The following is a 20,856-nucleotide window of genomic DNA, read 5'->3' on the forward strand; positions in this document are numbered from 1 at the left end:
AAGCACAATTAAGCACATAAAAGACAAATAAAACGATAAAATTAATATTTTGTGTGCATAGTCTTGTAAATATGACTAATTTTAATATTATGTTATAGGGTTGTATGAATCAAACGAATATTCTAGATTCATGTTTTTTATTAATAAATCAACCTTAAAAAAACAACGATTTAACATAAAAATGCATTCGAATATGCATAAGCAATCGACTTGCAAGTTAAAGGTAATAAAAAAGTTATACAAAACATCAAAAAGTAACGATCAAAGAAAACTCAAAGTCAAAAGAGTAACGCGATTATAAAATTAACGAATCAAGAAGAAAAACAATCAACTATATAAAAAAAAAAGATTTTATATCCATTTATTGCTTATTTTGCAAATCTTCGAACATAGAAGTTGACACATCGCTTGTCCGGAGGAATATAGTATCATGTCATAATTTGGTACTAATCTACTTAATAGTTAGTTAGTTTTAGCTTAGTTCAACTGAAAACAAAACGTTCTATGTTTTAAATAAGGACTAAAATTGCTTACTCCTTCAATTACCTAAGTACACGGTTGCATCTTAGGCACTTGTCCCACCGCCAACGATGAACGAGTAACGAGTAGAGCTAGAATTGGAAACGAGTTGGCGAGCCGCGGGGAGCGAGTGCGTAGTTGCGGTAGTTGTTCTCGCACACTCGTTTGTAGCTGAGCTACAAACGAGTGAGGCGAGCGATTACTCGCGTCACTGTCATCATCGTAGAGAAATGACAGCTGGTTGCTCTCTTGACGTCTGTTCTAATCGCGCGGGTATCGCTGAGCGAGTGTTATCTTTCATGGTTCTGGTCGCTTAGCAGCAGACTAGTGAAGCGAGTGCTCGCCGTCAGTGTGAACAGTCAGCGATCAACTATTTGTATATGTGTCTCTTTTGTTTACATGGAATACATATCTACTATACGTTTCTTGAACGAGAAAATAGCCGATAGTTTGTCGTTTTCTCGTCGGCGGTGGGACAAGTGCCTTATACCCTTCCCTTATTAGTTCGCAAGTTAACAATTTTAATGGCTTCTTCTGAAAAAGTGCGTTTTTACAGTATTCCTACCGGCCAGCGACGTATAAAATTAACAATTTACGAGTAATACAAATACTTTAAGTATTACAAAACATTAAACATCTGTTCAAAACTTGTACGGCATTGCTTACACAATAAAAAAAATACTTTATATAAACAGGAAATTTAAAGTCTATCATGAAAAATATACACTAAGCAAGTGAAACCTCGATTAAATATATGTATTTAATCTAGTTGTATACACTATATAGCTTATAAATACTGCAGAAATACTTCAATTTTAGTACTATACTCGCAAATCTAATTTGCAATTCGTAATAGTACCTACTTACACATCCTCACATCATATAAAAATTGAAAACGAAAAAAAAAATGTTGATAAGTAGTCAAAATTCAAAGAAATATTAACAAGATGCCAGCTTAACTGGTATATAAATAACGTTTATTCTTCAAGAATACAACGCCTATTTATAAGAAAATTAACTGACAAGAGTAATAGCGAACACAGCCAAATCAAAAATTAAAAAAAGAATACTATAATGCTAACAACCATTTTTTTTAACACTACGAAATTTTTAAGTAGCACAAAACTTTTTCTTACTCCTATCTTCGTTAAAGGAACACTAGTATGAGATCTAAGTGTCACTCATTTGAGTGTTATTTTAGTATCTATCTTAATAGTAAAATAGGAACTTTTGTAAATAACTTAAAACTAAAATATCGGTCTGTTTAAGTCACAACCTGATTAAAGTCAGTTTGTGGAGAACTGACATTTTAATGAGTGAAAGTATAAACTTTTATCTATGAAAAAAAAAATACATCTAGAGTGACTTCAACAAATTCCATGAATATTATTTTAGTTATTTAGGTACATAAAATGTCAATTCACTCACAATCAGTTTAACAAAGTACAAAAATTACAAAAAAAGACAGTCTTAAAAATATGACACATGATTATAAAAGATCATTCAAGGATCTTATTCATAACGGCTTTAATTAGACGCAAAATTACGGATATAATCCATTTTTTGAGTCCTAAGCTATAATAGTAGCTTAATCCTTAGTAGTAGTATAATTCTTAGTAGCTTATTCAAAACGGTCGCTGAACCAAGAAGTAAGCCGAACCTCCGTATCGACATTTGGACTTATTTTGCCACGAACACACACCCACATCGGTCAGTTTCTAAAAAGCGAGTCATTTTGGCTAAAATGGGTTACTTTTGCAAGATGCTGAGAGTCATGTAATGAGCATGTGTTTATCAGTAGGTATATAGGGAAACAATTTTATTTTTTGAGCAGAAGAATGCATAATTTGAGCACTATATACATAAAAACTGAATGATACTTAATGTGATTCGTGTTTTCATGAATAGATTCAATCGTGATATTAAAAAAATATCTACAGCTACATTCAGTAAGTAATTCATAAAGGCTGATCACTTTGTTGAATGTGGTTAAGTTGAGGAGCTAAATGCACTTTCTTTGAGCTACAGTTATATTTATTTAGAAATTATTAGTTTCTGTAGTATTGTAGATTGCCATTCTTGGTATTTTTGGTCGAAGCAGACTGCGGACATAGATTTACTTAACAGTTTTGGAGGTTAATACCTATTGGTCATTGGTTTAGCTTCAGTAGATCCCTTACTAAAGTTAGCTTTTAGAAACTATTCTACAGCTACATTCAATCATAAAACTTAACAATCAAAGATATAAGTACATTATCTAACTCCGGTTGTCCGACCACCACTTTGTTCGGCGACCTGGTCACTAGCTCCCTGTTCAACAGTTTCAAGTTAGCGCTGTTAGGTATCAGGTCCATGTTAGACACTTGTAGCTTGAGCCCGTAGGGGGGGGGGGGTGGCGTGCTCTAGGGTGGGGGGGAAATGTTGGAGCGAGCCCTGCCACGTGAAAGGCTGATCACTTTTTTATGTGGTTATAGTGAGGAGCTAAATTCACTTTCTTTGAGCTACAGTTATACTTTTTTTTTATTATTAGTTTCTGTAGTATTGTAGATTGCCATTCTTGGTATTTTTGGTCGAAGCAGACTGCGGACATAGATTTACTTAACAGTTTTGGAGGTTAATACCTATTGGTCATTGGTTTAGCTTCAGTAGATCCCTTACTAAAGTTAGCTTTTAGAAACTATTCTACAGCTACATTCAATCATAAAACTTAACAATCAAAGATATAAGTACATTATCTAACTCCGGTTGTCCGACCACCACTTTGTTCGGCGACCTGGTCACTAGCTCCCTGTTCAACAGTTTCAAGTTAGCGCTGTTAGGTATCAGGTCCATGTTAGACACTTGTAGCTTGAGCCCGTAGGGGGGGGGGGGGGGTGGCGTGCTCTAGGGTGGGGGGGAAATGTTGGAGCGAGCCCTGCCACGTGAAAGGCTGATCACTTTTTTATGTGGTTATAGTGAGGAGCTAAATTCACTTTCTTTGAGCTACAGTTATACTTTTTTTTTATTATTAGTTTCTGTAGTATTGTAGATTGCCATTCTTGGTATTTTTGGTCGAAGCAGACTGCGGACATAGATTTACTTAACAGTTTTGGAGGTTAATACCTATTGGTCATTGATTTAGCTTCAGTAGATCCCTTACTAAAGTTAGCTTTTAGAAACTATTCTACAGCTACATTCAATCATAAAACTTAACAATCAAAGATATAAGTACATTATCTAACTCCGGTTGTCCGACCACCACTTTGTTCGGCGACCTGGTCACTAGCTCCCTGTTCAACAGTTTCAAGTTAGCGCTATTAGGTATCAGGTCCATGTTAGACACTTGTAGCTTGAGCCCGTAAGGGGGGGTGTCGTGCTCTAGGGTGGGGGGGAGTTGTTGGAGGGACCCCTGCCACGTGAACGGCTCGCCGGTCACTTTGTTGTATGTGGTTATAGTACCTGTTATTGGCATGTCTTCATCGTTTGATAGGGTCTGAAAATATAATGGGAGTATTTGCTAGATTACCACTTATGAGGATTTTTTTTGGCAGAATTAGGTTGAAAAGTTATGTTTATATGGATTACGTTTGAAAGAAAATCATAGCAATAAAGACAACTATTGGAATAACACAGTTCGCTATTGTTAGGAAGCAGTAAATGAACAATATTTATTGTTTCATAAACTGATTTCGTTGAAAAGATTTTGAAAATATCTGGAAGGATAATAACGACACGTCTGTTATAATTCTTTCTTATTTTACAAACAAATACATTTACAAAACTCAGCCAAATATGAAGCCTCTATTATTATCATGACAAACGTGTCTGTTCCTTGCGGGAATTGATCCCGGAACCCAATAGCACATGGACCTCGAGGCGGGACGTAACTTCATTTTGTCATTTTAAAATACTCAAGACTTAAAATAACTTACCGATAATGTAGCATAGAAATAATCCGGGTCTTCATATTTAGCACTAAGTACAAAGAGTCGCGCGTCCCACTCCAGTACCTTACTGATCCAAGCTCTACGGGCCGCGACGAGGGAGCCCAGGGTGAATGTACCGCCGCATATACTGTTCGCTGATTGTATTATTGAGTTGTTGTGTTCCTGGAAAATAGCATGAATCATTCTGAAGAGAATTCTTGAAGAAATAGTTTTTTTATAGAGAGTATTAGTGTTAGGACGTTCTTTTTATAGCGATTATTAATATTATATTAAGGGCGCTCTGAGTAAATGTGCGTCACATTTTAGAAATACAAAAATATTGTGTTGAAACGAGCAAGAAACAATAAACATTGGAGATGTAAAGTAATTAGACTAGAATTACTTGTGAATTACGCAAATATTTTTTATGTGTGTGAACTCTATTAGTTGTGTGATAGTGGCATGACTGCTCGCTTTAGCCGAATGATAAGATAATACCGAAGTAATTGTTAGAAAATGGTAGATCTATAATGATGGATCTCGCAATAGCTTACCTTTCTTATATGATATTCTAGAATAATCTTGGGTCCAGCCCAGTTACACAGAATGCACTGCATCCTGACGTCCATTCCCATTCGCTCCATGTAATCCTGAAACATAAATATTAAAATAAGTTTACAAGTTTATGCCATCATAACTTTAATTTTGTTTTCAGGACTAAACTGCTGAACCGATTATCATGAAATTTTGCTTGAAGACAGTGGAGGATCTGGAGGGCGATCACCAGTGGCGTAACTACAGGGTGGCAAGTCGGCAAAATGCCACGGGCCCCCAGCCGGAAGGGGCCCCCGATCATAGGAGAATCCCAACTCCCAATTTTTTAATTATCATACATTTCAACTTTTTTATATAATATAAAAAAGTTGAAATGTATGATAATTAAAAAATTAATAATAATTGGGGGGAGGAGGCCCATCCGATGAATTTGCCACGGGCCTCGAACGATATAGTTACGCCACTGGCGATCACGTATCTCAGTTGATAACTATTTGAAAGCCACTATGCTCTCTCGTCTCGTTACGTTATTACTTTACTCGTTACGTCAAAGCAGAAATGTAGTGAATAGTGACTATCAATTTGTTAACTGAGATATATGATATGCATACTGCGGTCAAACATACATGTAGTCTGATCAAAAAACGACGCGGGCGGAGGAGTCGCGGGCAAGTAAACTTTAACTCATAAAAACACCAATTAAAATAACAAGACGAGTAAAAACAATAAATTTACTTCTCTTAATGGTAATTTTTAAAGATAATGTACAACTCTTACCCCATCCTGACTGATAAGTTCAAGTGCATCTTCCACCATCTCAGGTATGGTAACATTGGCGCCTAAGTCCTGTGACTGTATCGACTCTCCAGATGAACTTGACCGACGTACTTCTATCGTTGTTACATCTGAAAGAACTGTACAAGATTTAACTATTAATAGGAATCGTTTTTAATCATATTTAAGTTCTCTTTATAAGACTGTTTATTGAATTGTTTATTAAACTAAGTACCTTATATTATTAAAGTGTTATTACATTTTTAAATGTTTATGTCATTTTTATTTCAGTTTTAGGCTTTGAGTGCACTACGCCGGCCAAGCGCGGTTTGGAGACTTTGCATGCCCTCAATGATTGTCAAAAAGTAAAAATTTTTAGGCATGCAAGGTTTCATCACGATGTTTTCCTTCACCGTTAGAACAAGTGATAATTATTTCTAATAGACACATAACTGCAAAAAGACATTGGTGTGTTGCCTCGAGTTCGAACCGTCGACCGTGCCAACTTATACCACTCGGCTCAAATAAATAAACATATAATAAATAAATACTGCACCTTTCATTGCGCTGCGCAGTCGAGCAAGAAATAAGACAAGATTTAAAAATGCTATACCTTCCTCACATCGGAATGTTCTGAAGAAATCGTGCACTCGAGCGTCGTCCATGAAGTACTGTGGACTATCCTGCGATACTGTAACGTTATACGATTGTCGATTAATATAAAAAGTTTATTACTAAGTGCAGAAGAGAAAGATATTATATCTAAAGGAATTACATACTGACTATTACTGACGATCTAAAAATAACTTTTTTGCGTGGACGAAGCTATTAGATTCGTAATAAAAATATTAGATTTTATCAAGCTGCAATTTTACTAGCTGACTCGCTTGCGTCACATTAGATAAATTTTCCCCTGTTTTTGCAACAGTTTTTACTGGTACTCTGCTCCTATTAGTCGTAGCGTGATGATATATAGCCTATAACCTTCCTCGATAAATGGGCTATCTGACACTGAAAGAATTTCTCAAATCGAACCGGACAAACAAACTCTTCAGCTTTATAATATTAGTATAGATTATTTCTGTACTTAAGTAAGGTAAGGTCGTAGTTTTGTGGGACTAGCTAAAATGAAATAAAAATCTTACTCCTACGCACTGTAAGGCTTGCTACACAAATATTAGGTTTGTTAGATGGCGAAAAAACCGAACATCTGAAGATGAACCCGATCGGCACGAGTCGAACAAACGAGTCGAGTCGGTTTTGTTGTTCGATAAATATTGCCGAACCGAATATATGTGTAGCGAGCCAAATAACCACAATGCGTGTGTAAAATGTTCGTGAAACATAATAAGCTTTAAGATATAATATCAGTGTCGAAGTATAGCAGAAATAACTTGATCAATAATGAACCAGGTAAATATAAATAGAATGATATAAATAAAGCAGAACTCACAAGCAATATTATATAGGTTGGGGATGTTGGCCGACGGCTGCGCCTTACTGCAAAGTAACACCAACATGCAAGCAGTAAGCAAAACAGAGCAAGTGCAATCAGAAAGCAATTTGTTAGAATGACCATGAAAGTATTAGGAAACACAGTTTTATGACAGTTCAGTACCTCTAGGGGCATCATCTTTCTATGATAATTCCTACAGAAAATGATAAGTAAAATAAAGGTAAGTCTGGTCTCTTGTAACGAGAGACTATAGATTACACAGCTCAAATGATTCATATCAATAATGTAGATACGTCATTGAATTACAAGTGATATTCATACATGTAATATATTTGTTACCATGATACGAACAAAATACTATATATTAATGTAATATTTACGAAGTAACAAAAACGTAATAAGAGTTACTTAAAGTTGAGGGATGTTTTTGTATTCGGCTGTTAGTATAGAAGTTGAATGTATTCTGATTCAGAAAAGACTTGAACACTCATGAGAGGATTTAACAGTGCAGTTTTAGTTTGTGCATAAGCAGGCCAGTTTTGAACATAGCATCCTTTGATAACATTGCAAACATAGCACAACCATAAAAATATGAATAAAAGAGTAACATAAAAAAAATGCAACAAAATTGTTGTAAGCAAGCAAGACCCTTTGCGAAGATCATTTATTAAAATTGTCATAAAAATGTTCAATAAATACTTACGCAGTAGAAATAACAGGGGTACTATAAACGCATCGTGTGTTAGTCGTAGTAGCGATCTGCAATAACGGCTGGTTCACTACGAACACGTTCTTGAGATTGTACAGGCTCTCCAACATTGTTGTCTGGTAGTTGTGCAGGTCTGGGTACATGAATGGCGGGTTTGGAACTGAAATAACAGAAATAGAGGGTTTGTAAGTATGTAACAACTGCATGTTTGGCGCAGTGGTGAACGTAGTCCACCTGCCGCAATAACTATAGCGCCGCCCGAGATAGGTTCGATTTCGAATTCCGCTTAAACTTTCAAATACATTTCTATTGTTTAAATCAATAGTAAAAAAATTACAAGTATTGGTCTGACTGCCCACTAAAACAGAGATGAAATGGGACAGGCAACTCATAGGTAAGATATAAATATTATTTCTTAAGTAAAAACTATTGTTTAATACATTTATTGCGGGCATGCAAAGTCCCCAACCCGCACTTGGCCAGCAAGGTGGACTCAAGGCCTAACCCCTCCCTCATTACGGGAGGAGACCCTTGCCCAGCAGTGGGACATTAATGGGTTAAATTTATTTTATTAATTTAAGTGAAAACTTTACAGTAAATAGAACATGAAGAACTCTTAAAGAATATAAAACTTAGAAATAAACAACAGTAAATAAAATAATCAACTTAAAATTACTTACCCATCTCTGGCTCATTATTAACTTGCACATAAATAGGTTGCGTCACATCTCTCCCATACACAGTACTAAATTTACTAAACACATCATTTATTTTGGGCAGTCTACAATCATTTTCCACACACCGAGCCATTTCCTTAGTCCTCAGAGACCTCACTTGTTCAGCCCGTATCTTCTTATGATAATAAACAGTATAATCTTGATTCTCTTTGGAAATTTCGTGAGTATTCTCATAGTTTAATGTGTTTTCTGCATCTAGATAACTTGTATTGGAATTATTTGAAATGTTAGCCACAGAATCGGTCTTCTCGGAGTCACAAATGCTTAGTAAAGAATTCTCTGTGTTGTTGTTGATCTGTGTTAAAGGTTTTTGTATGAAAGCATTCAGTTTAGATACTGTGCCGTCTGCTCTACGGACTGAGACGTTTGGTATGTTCGGTGGTTTGGTTTCTTCGTTTAGTGGATAGATTCCGCTTAAACGGCGCTGTCGTCTTATTATTTTTGGTGAGGGTATCTTCTGAAATAAACAAGTCAGTTTGTTGGTAAGCACATAACAATATAATATTAATATTGATGTAAATAGACATAGTGTTTCTGGACACAAACGTAACCTTAAGAGAATATGACTTTATACAAAGTTAAAGTAAGTGTGACCTTAATTTTTAAGAACATTAGCAAATAATTAGTAGTGCAGATTTGGGTGAAAAAAAATGTTTCATTATGATTGCAAATTTTATCAATAACTTAAACATACTGAGATTGGGTTAAAAACTATACTTCTAATGTCATTAATTACAAAAACTTACTGGCTGTTGCCTTTGCTGAGGCAAAACATTACTCCTCCACGCCGGCCGTTGCACAGGAACAATCTCGTTCCCACTTCTCCAAGGTCCCTTCTTCAACAACGACTTCATATTCCCTCTTTGTATACTATCTTTACCGACCGTAGCCTGACAACCAACACTTTTAACACTTTCCTCAGAACTAGAACTCCTTATAATCCCAATTAGTGCATTATTTAACACATAATTTGGATTTTTAATACTCCTAAAGCTACGTAATACTCGGTCACTTGCGTTGATAGTGGCATTGTTTTGTGTTAGACGGTTTGGTGGTCGGTACATTTTTTGCTTGGCTGGTGTGTATTGTTCCGGGCTGTAGCGGATCATGATGTGGCTGACTCGCTTTGGTGTGGTGCTTATTGGAGGTGATTTACTGTTGCTTGTTGATGATATTTCTGCACTTTGCTGAAATGGTGAGATTTGTATTTTATAAATTGTGTAACAAAATTTCATACAAAAGGAGCAGCTTGATTTTTTAACATAGATTTTAAAAATATTCCTCATTCTAAAAAGAGCCTTTTCCTAAATTTGGACAGTAATGGATTTTATTATTCTCTCACAGAGTACTGAACAGTACTAGTAGTGCTATTTACTCAAATAAATAATCTTTCAACTTTATAATCATTAATTAAGTTGGGGCATTGTCACAACTCATAATAATGGCTTCTTGTGCTTTGTCTACCCCCAAGGGAAAAACAGAGATAAAACACAAAGATTGTTACAAACAGCTTAATTCCATAACTAACTGTGAATTCTCTTGAAGATTGAGCAACAATTACAATAAATCATACCTGCATTTGTTTCTTCTTATTCTTAGCTTTTTTGCGAGCTTGAGCCAAATGTTGGCGCTCAGCTCTCACTTGTCTCACAAGCTTTTCAACCTGTTCAGCACTGCAGAACTTCTTGGCATGGATCAGTTGGATTAGATACACTTTCTGTAAATATGTAAATACATAAAATTATGATATTTTTCCAAATATATACCAAAGAAGGTGACTTTCTACGGTCTGTACCAATTTTTTCTACAATAATGTATGTCTTACTGTAATATTATTATAATCTTTAGTAGGAATCTTATACGACATTGCTTGGACCTATTTTAAAAGTAGTGAAAGCAGTAGTGCGTAAATAACTGTGTAGTTTAGTTTTAGCTATTTTGTACACTACACTGTTTATTTTTGATTTTCTTGATGTACAAGTTTAAGTATGAAATTGAAACGGAGTAATAATGGTCTCGAGAGATATAAACTTCAGGGGATTTATCTTCATGTGTTATAGAATTTCAACGGGACGACACGGTAATATCATCGATCTCCTTAAATTAATAAGTCTATCGCTTATTGTACACCTCAAAACTATACACAACTAGTACTATGTTTACAAACGCATGCGTTTTCAAATAATACAAATAAACTTGCCTTCACATTCGATGGTAAGTTCAGCGCTTTGGCTGTCTGTTGAAGGAATCTGTACGAGCATCTTTGCAGACATTCTGCCGAGAATTCTTCCTTGTCCTCCATGATTTATCCATTAGATTATCCAGCACGTGTTTGTATTAAAAATACATACGAACGAAAGTAACTTCAGAAACTTGTAAAACTACCGTCTATTTATGTATGGTTGGTACGATCACGTGGTTCGAAAAGTTTGTAAAAAAATACAAAACATAACACGTTCCGTTCTAGGTTTGTATTTAGTATGAAAATCTTGTCATAATTGTAATAGAATCATTTATATTTCATTCCATGATGTCAAATGATGTGACAATATTATTCTAATGGTAAGGTTTAATCAAATACTAGGTATAATGATGATGTTCCCTGCAAAATGTTTTTTTTTACTATAAAAATATAGTACTGCTTGGAACGTAAATGATTTTAAAAGAATACACCGAAAGATGGCACTTACGTCAAGTTATTTTAGATAGTTACCTATGAGAAGTATAGATGGCGTTACCGGTAGACATATCATACCATGTCCAGGAAATTATGTGAATAATATAGTTTTGTGAAATACAATAAATGGGTCATAAATTATAATAAATTGTGCACATTTTTTTAACTCATTTTTATTACTTACTATTATTATCCTTTAATGTTATTACTTTCATTACTTTATACTAATTTACAAGCATTAAATTAACTTATTGATGGCAAATGTAACTTTTCCTTTGGTTTCTTTGATTCCATCAACCTCTTGAATGGATGAACAGGATTAGTACTGAAAAAACAAGGAAATAGAGTGTTAATGAAACAGTTACTCTGATTATTTTCCAAATACTTACCCACCATTAATTTTTATTACTTACCTAGTTCTTGCCGGAGAACTGGACAATTTAGTCGTCATTACGTCTTTGAACATTTGCGCTTTCTTCGTGAAGGTTCTATCTTTATTTTCGATATTCATGAGCTCTGTTTCCTGTAACATTTGCCATTTATTTATCTATACTAATATTATAAAGCTGAAGAGTTTGTTTGTTTGTTTGTTTGTTTGTTTGAACGCGCTAAACTCAGGAACTACTGGTCCGAATTGAAAAATTCTTTCAGTGTTAGTTAGCCCATTTATCGAGGAAGGCTATAGGCTATATAACATCACGCTACGGCCATTAGGAGCGGAGTAGTAACGAAAAATGTTACAAAAACGGGGAAAATTTTGATCCAGTCTCTCTTAAGTGACGCAAGCGAAGTTGCGCGGGTCAGCTATTATATATATATATATTCACCTTATAAACCTCTATTAAAGAAACTAACTAACTTACTGTTTTTTTTACCAAATTCAAATAGAAAGCAAGTTTCAATTCGTTTTTAATTTTGAAGTGCCTGAGATGTTTCGTGTAGGGGAAAAAAGGTCAAAAGGGGAGATCCCTTTGAGTTGCATACATATAGGACCAAAAATAAATTACCAATTGTTTCTCATTCTCTCTAATCTGACAGCTCAACGCGTGCCTGTACTCCAGCTGTCTTTTTAGTTCATGGTTGGCACTATCAATCCTTCGCTGCAGTTCACAGATGGCATTACGTTTGACTCGCTCCATGCGTTCATTGCGTTCTTGTTTAGCGCGTTCCAACTCTTTGTTCCTTGTTTGTATGTGCCTTTTGTATTCTTGGGCCGCTTTCTGAAAGAGCATTTACTTGGTAGTTATTTAATTATTAAAATGTGTTAACTAAGGATAGATTTGGAGGAAGACTCCGTTTATATATCGACACGAATAGATTTAAAGTTGACTTAAGTGACTTATTACAGAATATTTTGTGGTCATCTGCCGCATCAACACTACCAATCAGACCGAGAGATTTTCCATATCGTGCTTTGCTTATACCTAAGCATAATTATAATAACGAGTATGTAGATCAATAGTCAAATCAGCTTTATCATTATGAAATGAATCAAAAATGCTATGGCATACTTTGTCGTGGCTAGTATTATATGACTATACTTCTTGCTCGGACATTTTTCGACAGGTTAAAATTAATGTTGTTATTGTAGTTTGTTGTAAAATGTCTAACCTCTTTGCAAGCTCGCTTGTCCCTTTCCATTTGTCTCTTCTGTTCATCATTCTTCTCTTGCTCCTGCTGTCTCCATTCATCAGCGATCTTGTCTGCTTCTTCTTCCAAAGCTGAGGCCATTCTTCTCTCACGGTTGAAGTTATCCACGCAAAGCTGCTTTTCTAGTTGGAGGTTTTTCTGGAATGGGAAATAAATCGAGGATTAAGTATGTTTTAAATTACAGACATGGATAGATTGTAGATAATAATTTCTTGTTTCTATACCTTGTTTTGTGGTCTCCGATATTTGTATTTTTGCTATAAAAATAAGTAAGGATGTTGTCATTTATTTAGCAATCAGGCATTTTAAATTCATACACACCTTTTGCCTTGCCCTTTTGGCGTATATCTACCACCGTCTCTATAATACCACTCACTCACTCATAAAAGCGGTATCAGAAACAAAAATGCTTATAAAATCACTGGACATTGGACAATCTGACCTTCAGAAATTAGACTGCATTATCGTACTATTTGATAGAAAACGAAACGTGTGTGCTTTTCAATCCAATAAAAAGGTTTCTTCACACTCGACGGCTGTATCGATTATTTAGTAAGATAAGCATCTGTCCACTATACAAAACTTTCCCCTCGCCACTCAAGACTTTAGTGCGGGAAAATGAACAGCTGACTCTTGTGTTTTCATCCCTTCCACTATTATTACATGCACTTTAATGGGGGATAGAGCACCCTTCACGTCAAGGGTCGCGCGTTCGATTTCCGTGCAGTGCAAATACAAATAAGTGCTTTGGGATAAATAGCTATAGCGACGTGGAGGAAAGAAAGCTGTGTTTAACTTGTAATGAAGTTGGTAATGCTTCCGCGTAAATAAGGGTTATTTTACTGCTTTGAGTGAGGGCCGTTTTGGTCAAGTACAGTTGGTCAGAAAGACTTGAACATGAGTGATACAGAACAGATACAAGAGGCTTAAATGGGAAAGAGCTTTAGAAAATGCAGTCATTAGGAAAGAAGGCCCTAATGGTAATGATCTTTATAATTTACCAATAGTTACAATACAGGGTAAAAATTAAACTGGTCTTGTTTCGTACTTTGCCACAATTAATCAACTTTTAAATACATTTTGAATAACTTTCCGACCAATTAAGAGCTCGACAAATAAAAACTTTTCAATTAATGCATCTCATTGATTGAAAATATGTACTAATATACATAACAATATGGAAATTTCGAACGCCTATGCGATACATCCACATTCCACATAACTGTTCTTTTTCTCTTCTTACCATTTGTATTCTACTCCTCTCTCGCTCTCTCCTTAAATCTTCGAGTGCTTCTCTGATAGTACCGTTGTCAATCTCCCTAGCTTTCATCTTCTCATTGCGAAGTCTTTGTAACTTGTTCTCATGACCTTCTATGAAGTTCTTTCTGTTGTTCATCTGCTGGTCTTTCTTCTTTTTAATGGCTGAAATAAAAGTAACAAGAAATCGGAATGGGGTTAATGTGTTAATTTCTTTAAAATGTATTAAGAATGTTTGCTTATTCTTTGTAATTAAGTATAATAACCATGTCTTTAGAATGTTAAGTTTTTAAACAGCAGTGATTTAAACCTTTTCGCCTCTTACGGAATTGATTTTTGCATCTTACCGTATACTCGTAATTAATTCTGTCCTAAAAAGTTTAAATTATATGGAAATGATAAACTATTGTACACGACTGTCATTCACTTACTTCGTGAAGAAACAGGTATAGAACATTAATTTCTGTACCAACAAAGTCATATTTACCTTCATAGTGATCTTGTTCCATCTTCTTCTTCATCTTCTCCAGTTTTCTATTCTCTTTCTCCCTCTCTTGACGGATGAGTTCCTGTCTTTTCATATTAGCACTTGCTATTTGTTCGTCGTAACATCGCCTTCTGTCCTGAGTCTCTTGTTGACGTCTTCTTGCTTCCATTCTTTCGAAGTGCTCCTAAAAGTTATTTTAAACAATGTCTCAGACTACAGTTTAAATAACATGACAATTAAAATATGTATTGGACAGACAGTCTAATCTTTTTTCATAAAATGGGACAATAATATTGATGATAATCTTAACTGAATCAATAAGTCAGTATTATGGATGGACCCAAATGACCATATTGATGACTAAGTTTGTTATAGTAAATAATAAAGTAATTGCAATGTCTTTCACTGCGCTGTCAGTCAGGAAATTATTTATTGTCATCGAGTCTGATTCCAGGAATCAAACCAACACATATATATTTTAACTTTTAAGGTGTGGTCTACGTTCAACCAACATTAGTTTTTGTTATGTTTCACTCGAATCATAATTATAACAATGAACCAAGTTTACGCACTTTTCTATGACAATCATCAAGCAGCACTTGGTGCCACATCATCTCGACCTCCTGTTCCTCCATCTCGATACGTCTTCGTTCTTCCATCTGCAGCTTCTGGAGTTCTTTGAGACGCTTCTCGTCTTCCCTCGTACATCGCATACCTTTAGCTCTGGAAACATTAAAAGGAATCAGAATAAACTTAAATGCATCTATGGACACTGATATTCACAGGGCACCAGTAATGGATTAAATTGATGCAGATCAATCGACTGTGAGCATTATTTGACTGCTAAAGACGGATGTGGATAAAGTAAAGACAATTATTTGAAAACCTATAGCAAATAGAAACAATTGAAGGCAGTTGACCCCAACGCGTCATAGTCGCGTTAATCCCATGTAATAGCAAGCTATATATCTAGCACGTGCATCAAGCTACGTGCATTTTAAAAACATGTTCAATTAAATTAGCAAAAGATTATTATCACTTTGCCTGAACAAGGAATTGAACCCGAGTCCTCGTGTTTGGCAGTCGGAGACACCGCGCAAATGAGGTAAAATTAAACTTATAATTCTCACTCACTCTATACACAAAAAACATAACGAATACAAACAAATCACCACTCATCACATAAATCAAGTCGTACAGTATTTTCGCTAGAGTTTAATAAGCACGTTATTGTCAGTATTGTTATTTGGCTGAGCTCCAACAAGCATTGTTCCAAGCTTTGCTAAAGTAATACAGCCGTTTGTACGTTAGCCTGATTTTAGATTAAATATTTCGCTAGTTTTTGCTCGTACTAATATCATGTTCATGTTAATCTTGGCCATAACTGTTTGTAGACGTTTAGTGGCTTGTTTATAAATGTGGTGTAAGTTCGAATAAGTTTATCAGTGTTTTTGCCTTTACATTCCTAAACTTGATAATAAGTGACAAAACATAAACGAACTAATTCGTTTCATTTATTAGAAGTATTCAACCAGGTTAATGTGTTATAACTTATAGAGGTCAGATAGGCAGTCGCTCCATATAAAACACTGGTATTCAGCTGCATCCGGTGAGAAGCAAGGAAGCCGACTCTAATATAGTTTGGAAAAAAGGTTAAGCTGATATTTGTATATATTAAAAGTATTAAAGCATTAAATTATGCGCTAGTAGATCCTAAGCCATTTCCCGCTGACAAAAAAACAACCTTGATTACAAAAAATAAACACTTAAATTAATTAATTCCAGTGGCTCCAAATTGTCGAATCTGTTGCTTGTGGTCTACTAATTAGTGGTTGTATTTTGCGGTCCACTCTCGAACTGATTTCTCTAATAATATAGGAAAATTAACTCTAAAACATATTAGGTCGGGGAAAAAGTCTAGTCGCATTATAGTAATGTATGAACTTATAATAAAATCTCTTTGGCTTCAAGTATCACAAATGAGTACACGGTTAATTAGGTTTCTTTCAGTTAGCTCGTGAGGTACCCAAATGTCGAGCTTTTTAGTGTAGAGGAAAGATTTTATTACAAGTTCATAGATACTATACTGCGAAAAGACTTTTTCCCCCTCCTAATATTTAAACCACTTACATCTTTTCTCTTTCCAAAGCCTTCTGACATTCTCTAATCTTCTCACTCTCAATTTCTTCCAAATACTTCATAACTTTTGCTTCTTTCTCTTTACAGTATCCACATTCTTCTAGCGCCTTCCTTCTGGCCAGTTCTTCTGCCATCGCCTCTTCTTCTTCTTCTAACATGTTCTTTAACTTCTCTCTTCTATGTCAGAGTTTATTCTCTACTTCATCGAGTTTTTCTTTAACCTTTTCTCCCGTTCGGTTTATTACCAGCCTGTAAAATGATTTTTTTTTAAAACAACTCCTGCACTAAAAAATGCTCTTGTGTCGCGGGGACTTTTACAAATATACAAACAACGGCGGATACAAAGTACAACCAGACCCAAAACAACTATGTGTGGATCGTACAAATAATTGTTCCGTGTGGGAATCGTAGCCACGACCTCCCGACGCAATGGTAGCGGCGTGGCGATCTAAACTAAACTAAATGTTTATCTAGATCTTAAGTCACGTACTTATATTTCAGTTTTATAGAGTTGAAACTTAAATGGTATCTATAAATTGATCTAGACAGGTCATCTCCGTCGGGACAAGAGACGTGATGTAATAAAAATCTCACGAAATACATAAACATGGAAGGTAAGTTGTAAGTAAAGTTGGTTGATGATTTCACTGAGTAAAGAACTGATATCAAATTGGATGCCAAGTTCAGTGGACAGTCCTATGGTATTTTTGGCTAGCTTTTTTATATACGAGTCATGTAATATTTGATATTTTATACGCAAGCAGCTGTTCAAAGATTTTAAGTTCATGCAATTTTTTTCTGAAAATGTTTCTTACTAGCAAAAATCAACCTGATTACGCCTTAGGCTTTATTAATGGTGCTAGTTCTTACTGAACACGCTTCCAAGTGTCTACATAGGAATATAACTTACTTTTGTAAATGCACCAGATCGTAATCCACGACGTCTGTTAGCTTCTTCATATCTTCAACGTCCACAGTTGCCTTCATTTCTAGCCTTTTGCGCTCCTAAAATAAAAATAAAACATTTTAATTACATTAATTTTAGTAAATAAATTTTGCCTGAGAATTCTTAGCTAACTCCTACAACTCTTAAAGCAATGCAAAGGCTCCAATCCGCACATGGCCAGTGCTGTCTACGCAAAGCTTAACCCCTCCCTTATTCTGGGAGGAGATGCTTGCCCAGCATTGGCACAATAGCGAGGTATTTTTAACATAATTAAACTATTAACTGTTTTCCACTAAAAGATAATATGGAGAGACGAATACTTCTAAGATATTAGGCTTTTAGTAACGTAACTTGATGAGTGTTATTTGTACTTCTCAGAATATTGTATGTAGTAAGTAACGAATTACTTGAAAGAATAATCATAGTGCTTCCAGGAACTTGGGTAATTTCTCAGTAAGGCTCATGAAGTAATCTCTAGAGAATCTTGTAAGCATTAATTTTGAGAGGTTTCACGAGAATTCGTTCATTTACTGGTAAAAGGCAGGTATGACTTTGCTTTGAATTAAAGTTAGTGTTTGAACTATAGAACAATGAAAGACTGGACTGATATTAATATACATATGTACCGGGATAATAATATAATTGATTAAACTCTACCCGTGATTTCAAAATATTTATTCTTATTGAAAAGTTTTTTTTTAATTTGGTTGCAGTTATAACAACTACAACACTACAGGAAAACAACAATGATTTGAAAATCACACGACTCAATGACATAAATAAAAGTTTTACTATAACAAAATAAAAATATTTGAAAAGACAGCCAACGTCGCAGTTTATAGCCTGTACTTAAGCCTCATATGAAATTCAAACAACGTCCATTAATTACAGTTAGTTTCTGTTTATTGATTACGTGTATAATTTAGCCGCGGCACAATATTTGCCGTCTGGCTAATCTTGGCACGAACATTGACGACACGGAAGGCAAACATTGATTGCTTTACTGTTATAGTCATGACTAAGGAAATGTTGCCAAGAAAGTACTCGTATGGAAGAATTTCCTGAATATGTGACTGTGTTATTTTTTAAAACAGAGATTGGTAGCGCGATTCTCTTCAGTCGGTACTGTCGAGTATCGAAAATTTGACATTTTAAATGTACTGCAAAAATAGTTCCTACGGCGCTCGTTAGAGGCGCTGAACAGATTTTGTTGTAGAGAATTGCGCTGTGTTTGATCAGTGTTGGGAATATTCGGATTTATTCTAGGTCTTATGTTTACTCAAAAAGAATCTGTGGAGTCCTCATCATTTAACTGTTTAGGCCTCAAAAATATCTCACGCAAAATGGATCCGACACTGACTATTACATAATACTAGCTGACGCGGCAAACGTTGCTTTGCAAAAAAAAAAAATTGTGTCACTTAGGTGTATGAAAAGTAGATGTTGGCCGATTCTCAGACCTACTTAATATGCTCACAAAGTTTCATGAGAATCGGTTAAGCCGTTTCGGAGGAGTACGGTAACAAAAACTGTGACGCGAGAATTTGATATATTAGATGTACATAATATATTTATATTCTTTGATTGGGCATTCACATCATGCTAACCCCTAAGAAAAAAAAACATGATATTTTGTATGTATGTATGAAAGGAGTTATGATGTTACGATGTCAATATAATTTAGTTTCAAGGTTGTATCATGGTTCACAGCCGACCTTGTACGGTCTCAGTAAGTGATTGATCTGTTCGGCATAGAATCTTCTGCCAACAATGTTCGTCCATTTATTAATATTGCCTGTCTTAGCTAATGTATGAGTAGGCGGGGAGCCTTCGGGCTTTTTATGTACAATTATGGATATTTATTGAGTAGCTATAAATTCGATAAATGATAAATCGGAAAGTAATTTGATAAATAAAGTGCTGTTATAAAGAACAGGTCTATTCACGTCTTTATTTGTAGATTTCAAACTTATTTAAGTTCAAACAATTTTTTTAGTTTATATTGAAGTATAGGAATATTATGTAACCGCCGATTTATCCTCTTTATGTCATAAAACATGGCTAACTATTTGTGGTAAGACTGCTGTAAGACATAGTATCTACTGAACTCGAACAGAAAAGCAACGTCTTTGTAAGTCAAGACCGAAGGTAACTAGTCAATAGTTTGAAAGGCATGATTGCATGGCATGTCACACCCACTATGGTTTTACACAAGGATGTAAGACTTTCACATCTAGATAGCCATCGGTAAAAGAACCAAAACTTTACTGTCCTTAAACAAAAGTACAATAAAACTACACAGTAACAAACCGTTACAGTTCCTTTAGCAGTTCAGAGGCATGATCACAAGCATGGCATTACATAACCACAACCCACGTGCACCAGAAACCATACCTCCACAAAAACAAAATTCACTTACCTTCCAAAACTGAAACGGGTGTCCAAAATACACGGGCACTTGTTTATTCTTCAGCTTTGTCACCACCATGTTTAATACAAGGTTTAAAAGACCACAAAATAACCTGTATCTTGTGCTCTAGAGGAATAATTTGTGAGTTATCGATCCAACTTGTTGCTCGGTGACGGATACGCGTCGTCGGCTATAAAACAAGCCGACTGGTAATTTGTTTATCTTTGTTCTGAATGTTTGGGAAGGAAAGTAATTAGTGATTATTGCACGCTTGTAGATGGATTCTTGGTAGGTTTTTTCGTTGGATTTTTTTCTTGTGTGAGTGTATTTTTTGGGAGTATTTTGAATTGAAGAAGAAATTTCGCCCTGCTATGATTGGCCTATTGATTGAATCATAAAGTTATGCTGGCTATTATAATAGTGAAAGTCTGTGTTTCTTAATATTTTACGTGAGAACTACTGCACGAATGGTCATAAAATTTTTCAGTAAAATATTCACAATCCTTAAATGGGCTATATTTTGTCCATCGCAATTTCAAAATAGCAGCACAAGATTTTCAGTTTACCTGTTATTTATTACATGTTGCAAGATTTTCAGAAAGTTTGTGGAAGGTCATACAGCCGCTAACAGAACA

General features: G+C 35.2%; 2 protein-coding genes across 2 annotated transcripts; both read right to left on the bottom strand.

Moving 5' to 3' along the window:
* Nucleotides 1-126: 126 nt before the first annotated feature.
* LOC142983209 (uncharacterized) lies at nt 127-11,046 on the bottom strand. The gene is made up of 11 exons (XM_076130100.1): nt 10,856-11,046; nt 10,229-10,372; nt 9,402-9,842; nt 8,599-9,112; nt 7,913-8,078; nt 7,207-7,253; nt 6,367-6,444; nt 5,757-5,893; nt 4,979-5,074; nt 4,431-4,607; nt 127-3,991 (listed from the first exon to the last, which is right to left on the bottom strand). Exons 1-11 carry the CDS (start codon nt 10,955-10,957, stop codon nt 3,695-3,697), a joined length of 2,199 nt encoding a protein of 732 aa, XP_075986215.1. The 5' UTR covers nt 10,958-11,046; the 3' UTR covers nt 127-3,694.
* Nucleotides 11,047-11,575: 529 nt separating this feature from the next.
* On the bottom strand, nt 11,576-20,361 carry LOC142983000 (uncharacterized). Its single transcript, XM_076129758.1, has 10 exons — nt 20,231-20,361; nt 17,776-17,870; nt 16,857-17,114; nt 15,299-15,449; nt 14,727-14,910; nt 14,226-14,404; nt 12,944-13,120; nt 12,340-12,552; nt 11,746-11,855; nt 11,576-11,657 (listed from the first exon to the last, which is right to left on the bottom strand). Exons 3-10 carry the CDS (start codon nt 17,021-17,023, stop codon nt 11,576-11,578), a joined length of 1,263 nt encoding a protein of 420 aa, XP_075985873.1. The 5' UTR covers nt 17,024-17,114; nt 17,776-17,870; nt 20,231-20,361.
* Between the last annotated feature and the right edge of the window lie 495 nt (nt 20,362-20,856).

The sequence above is a fragment of the Anticarsia gemmatalis genome, chromosome 23, assembly GCF_050436995.1.
Source record: "Anticarsia gemmatalis isolate Benzon Research Colony breed Stoneville strain chromosome 23, ilAntGemm2 primary, whole genome shotgun sequence".
NCBI lineage: Eukaryota > Metazoa > Arthropoda > Insecta > Lepidoptera > Erebidae > Anticarsia > Anticarsia gemmatalis.

Coding starts and splice junctions, on each gene's coding strand:
- LOC142983209 (XM_076130100.1), bottom strand. CDS start 10,957: ATGGAGGACAAGGAAGAATTCTCGGCAGAATGTCTGCAAAGATGCTCG. Junction 6,445..7,206: donor CAACCTATATAATATTGCTT/GTGAGTTCTGCT, acceptor ATAACGTTACAG/TATCGCAGGATAGTCCACAG. Junction 5,894..6,366: donor AACATTCCGATGTGAGGAAG/GTATAGCATTTT, acceptor AATCTTGTACAG/TTCTTTCAGATGTAACAACG.
- LOC142983000 (XM_076129758.1), bottom strand. CDS start 17,023: ATGTTAGAAGAAGAAGAAGAGGCGATGGCAGAAGAACTGGCCAGAAGG. Junction 13,121..14,225: donor AGAGGAGTAGAATACAAATG/GTAAGAAGAGAA, acceptor TTCCCATTCCAG/AAAAACCTCCAACTAGAAAA. Junction 12,553..12,943: donor ACAAGCGAGCTTGCAAAGAG/GTTAGACATTTT, acceptor ATGCTCTTTCAG/AAAGCGGCCCAAGAATACAA.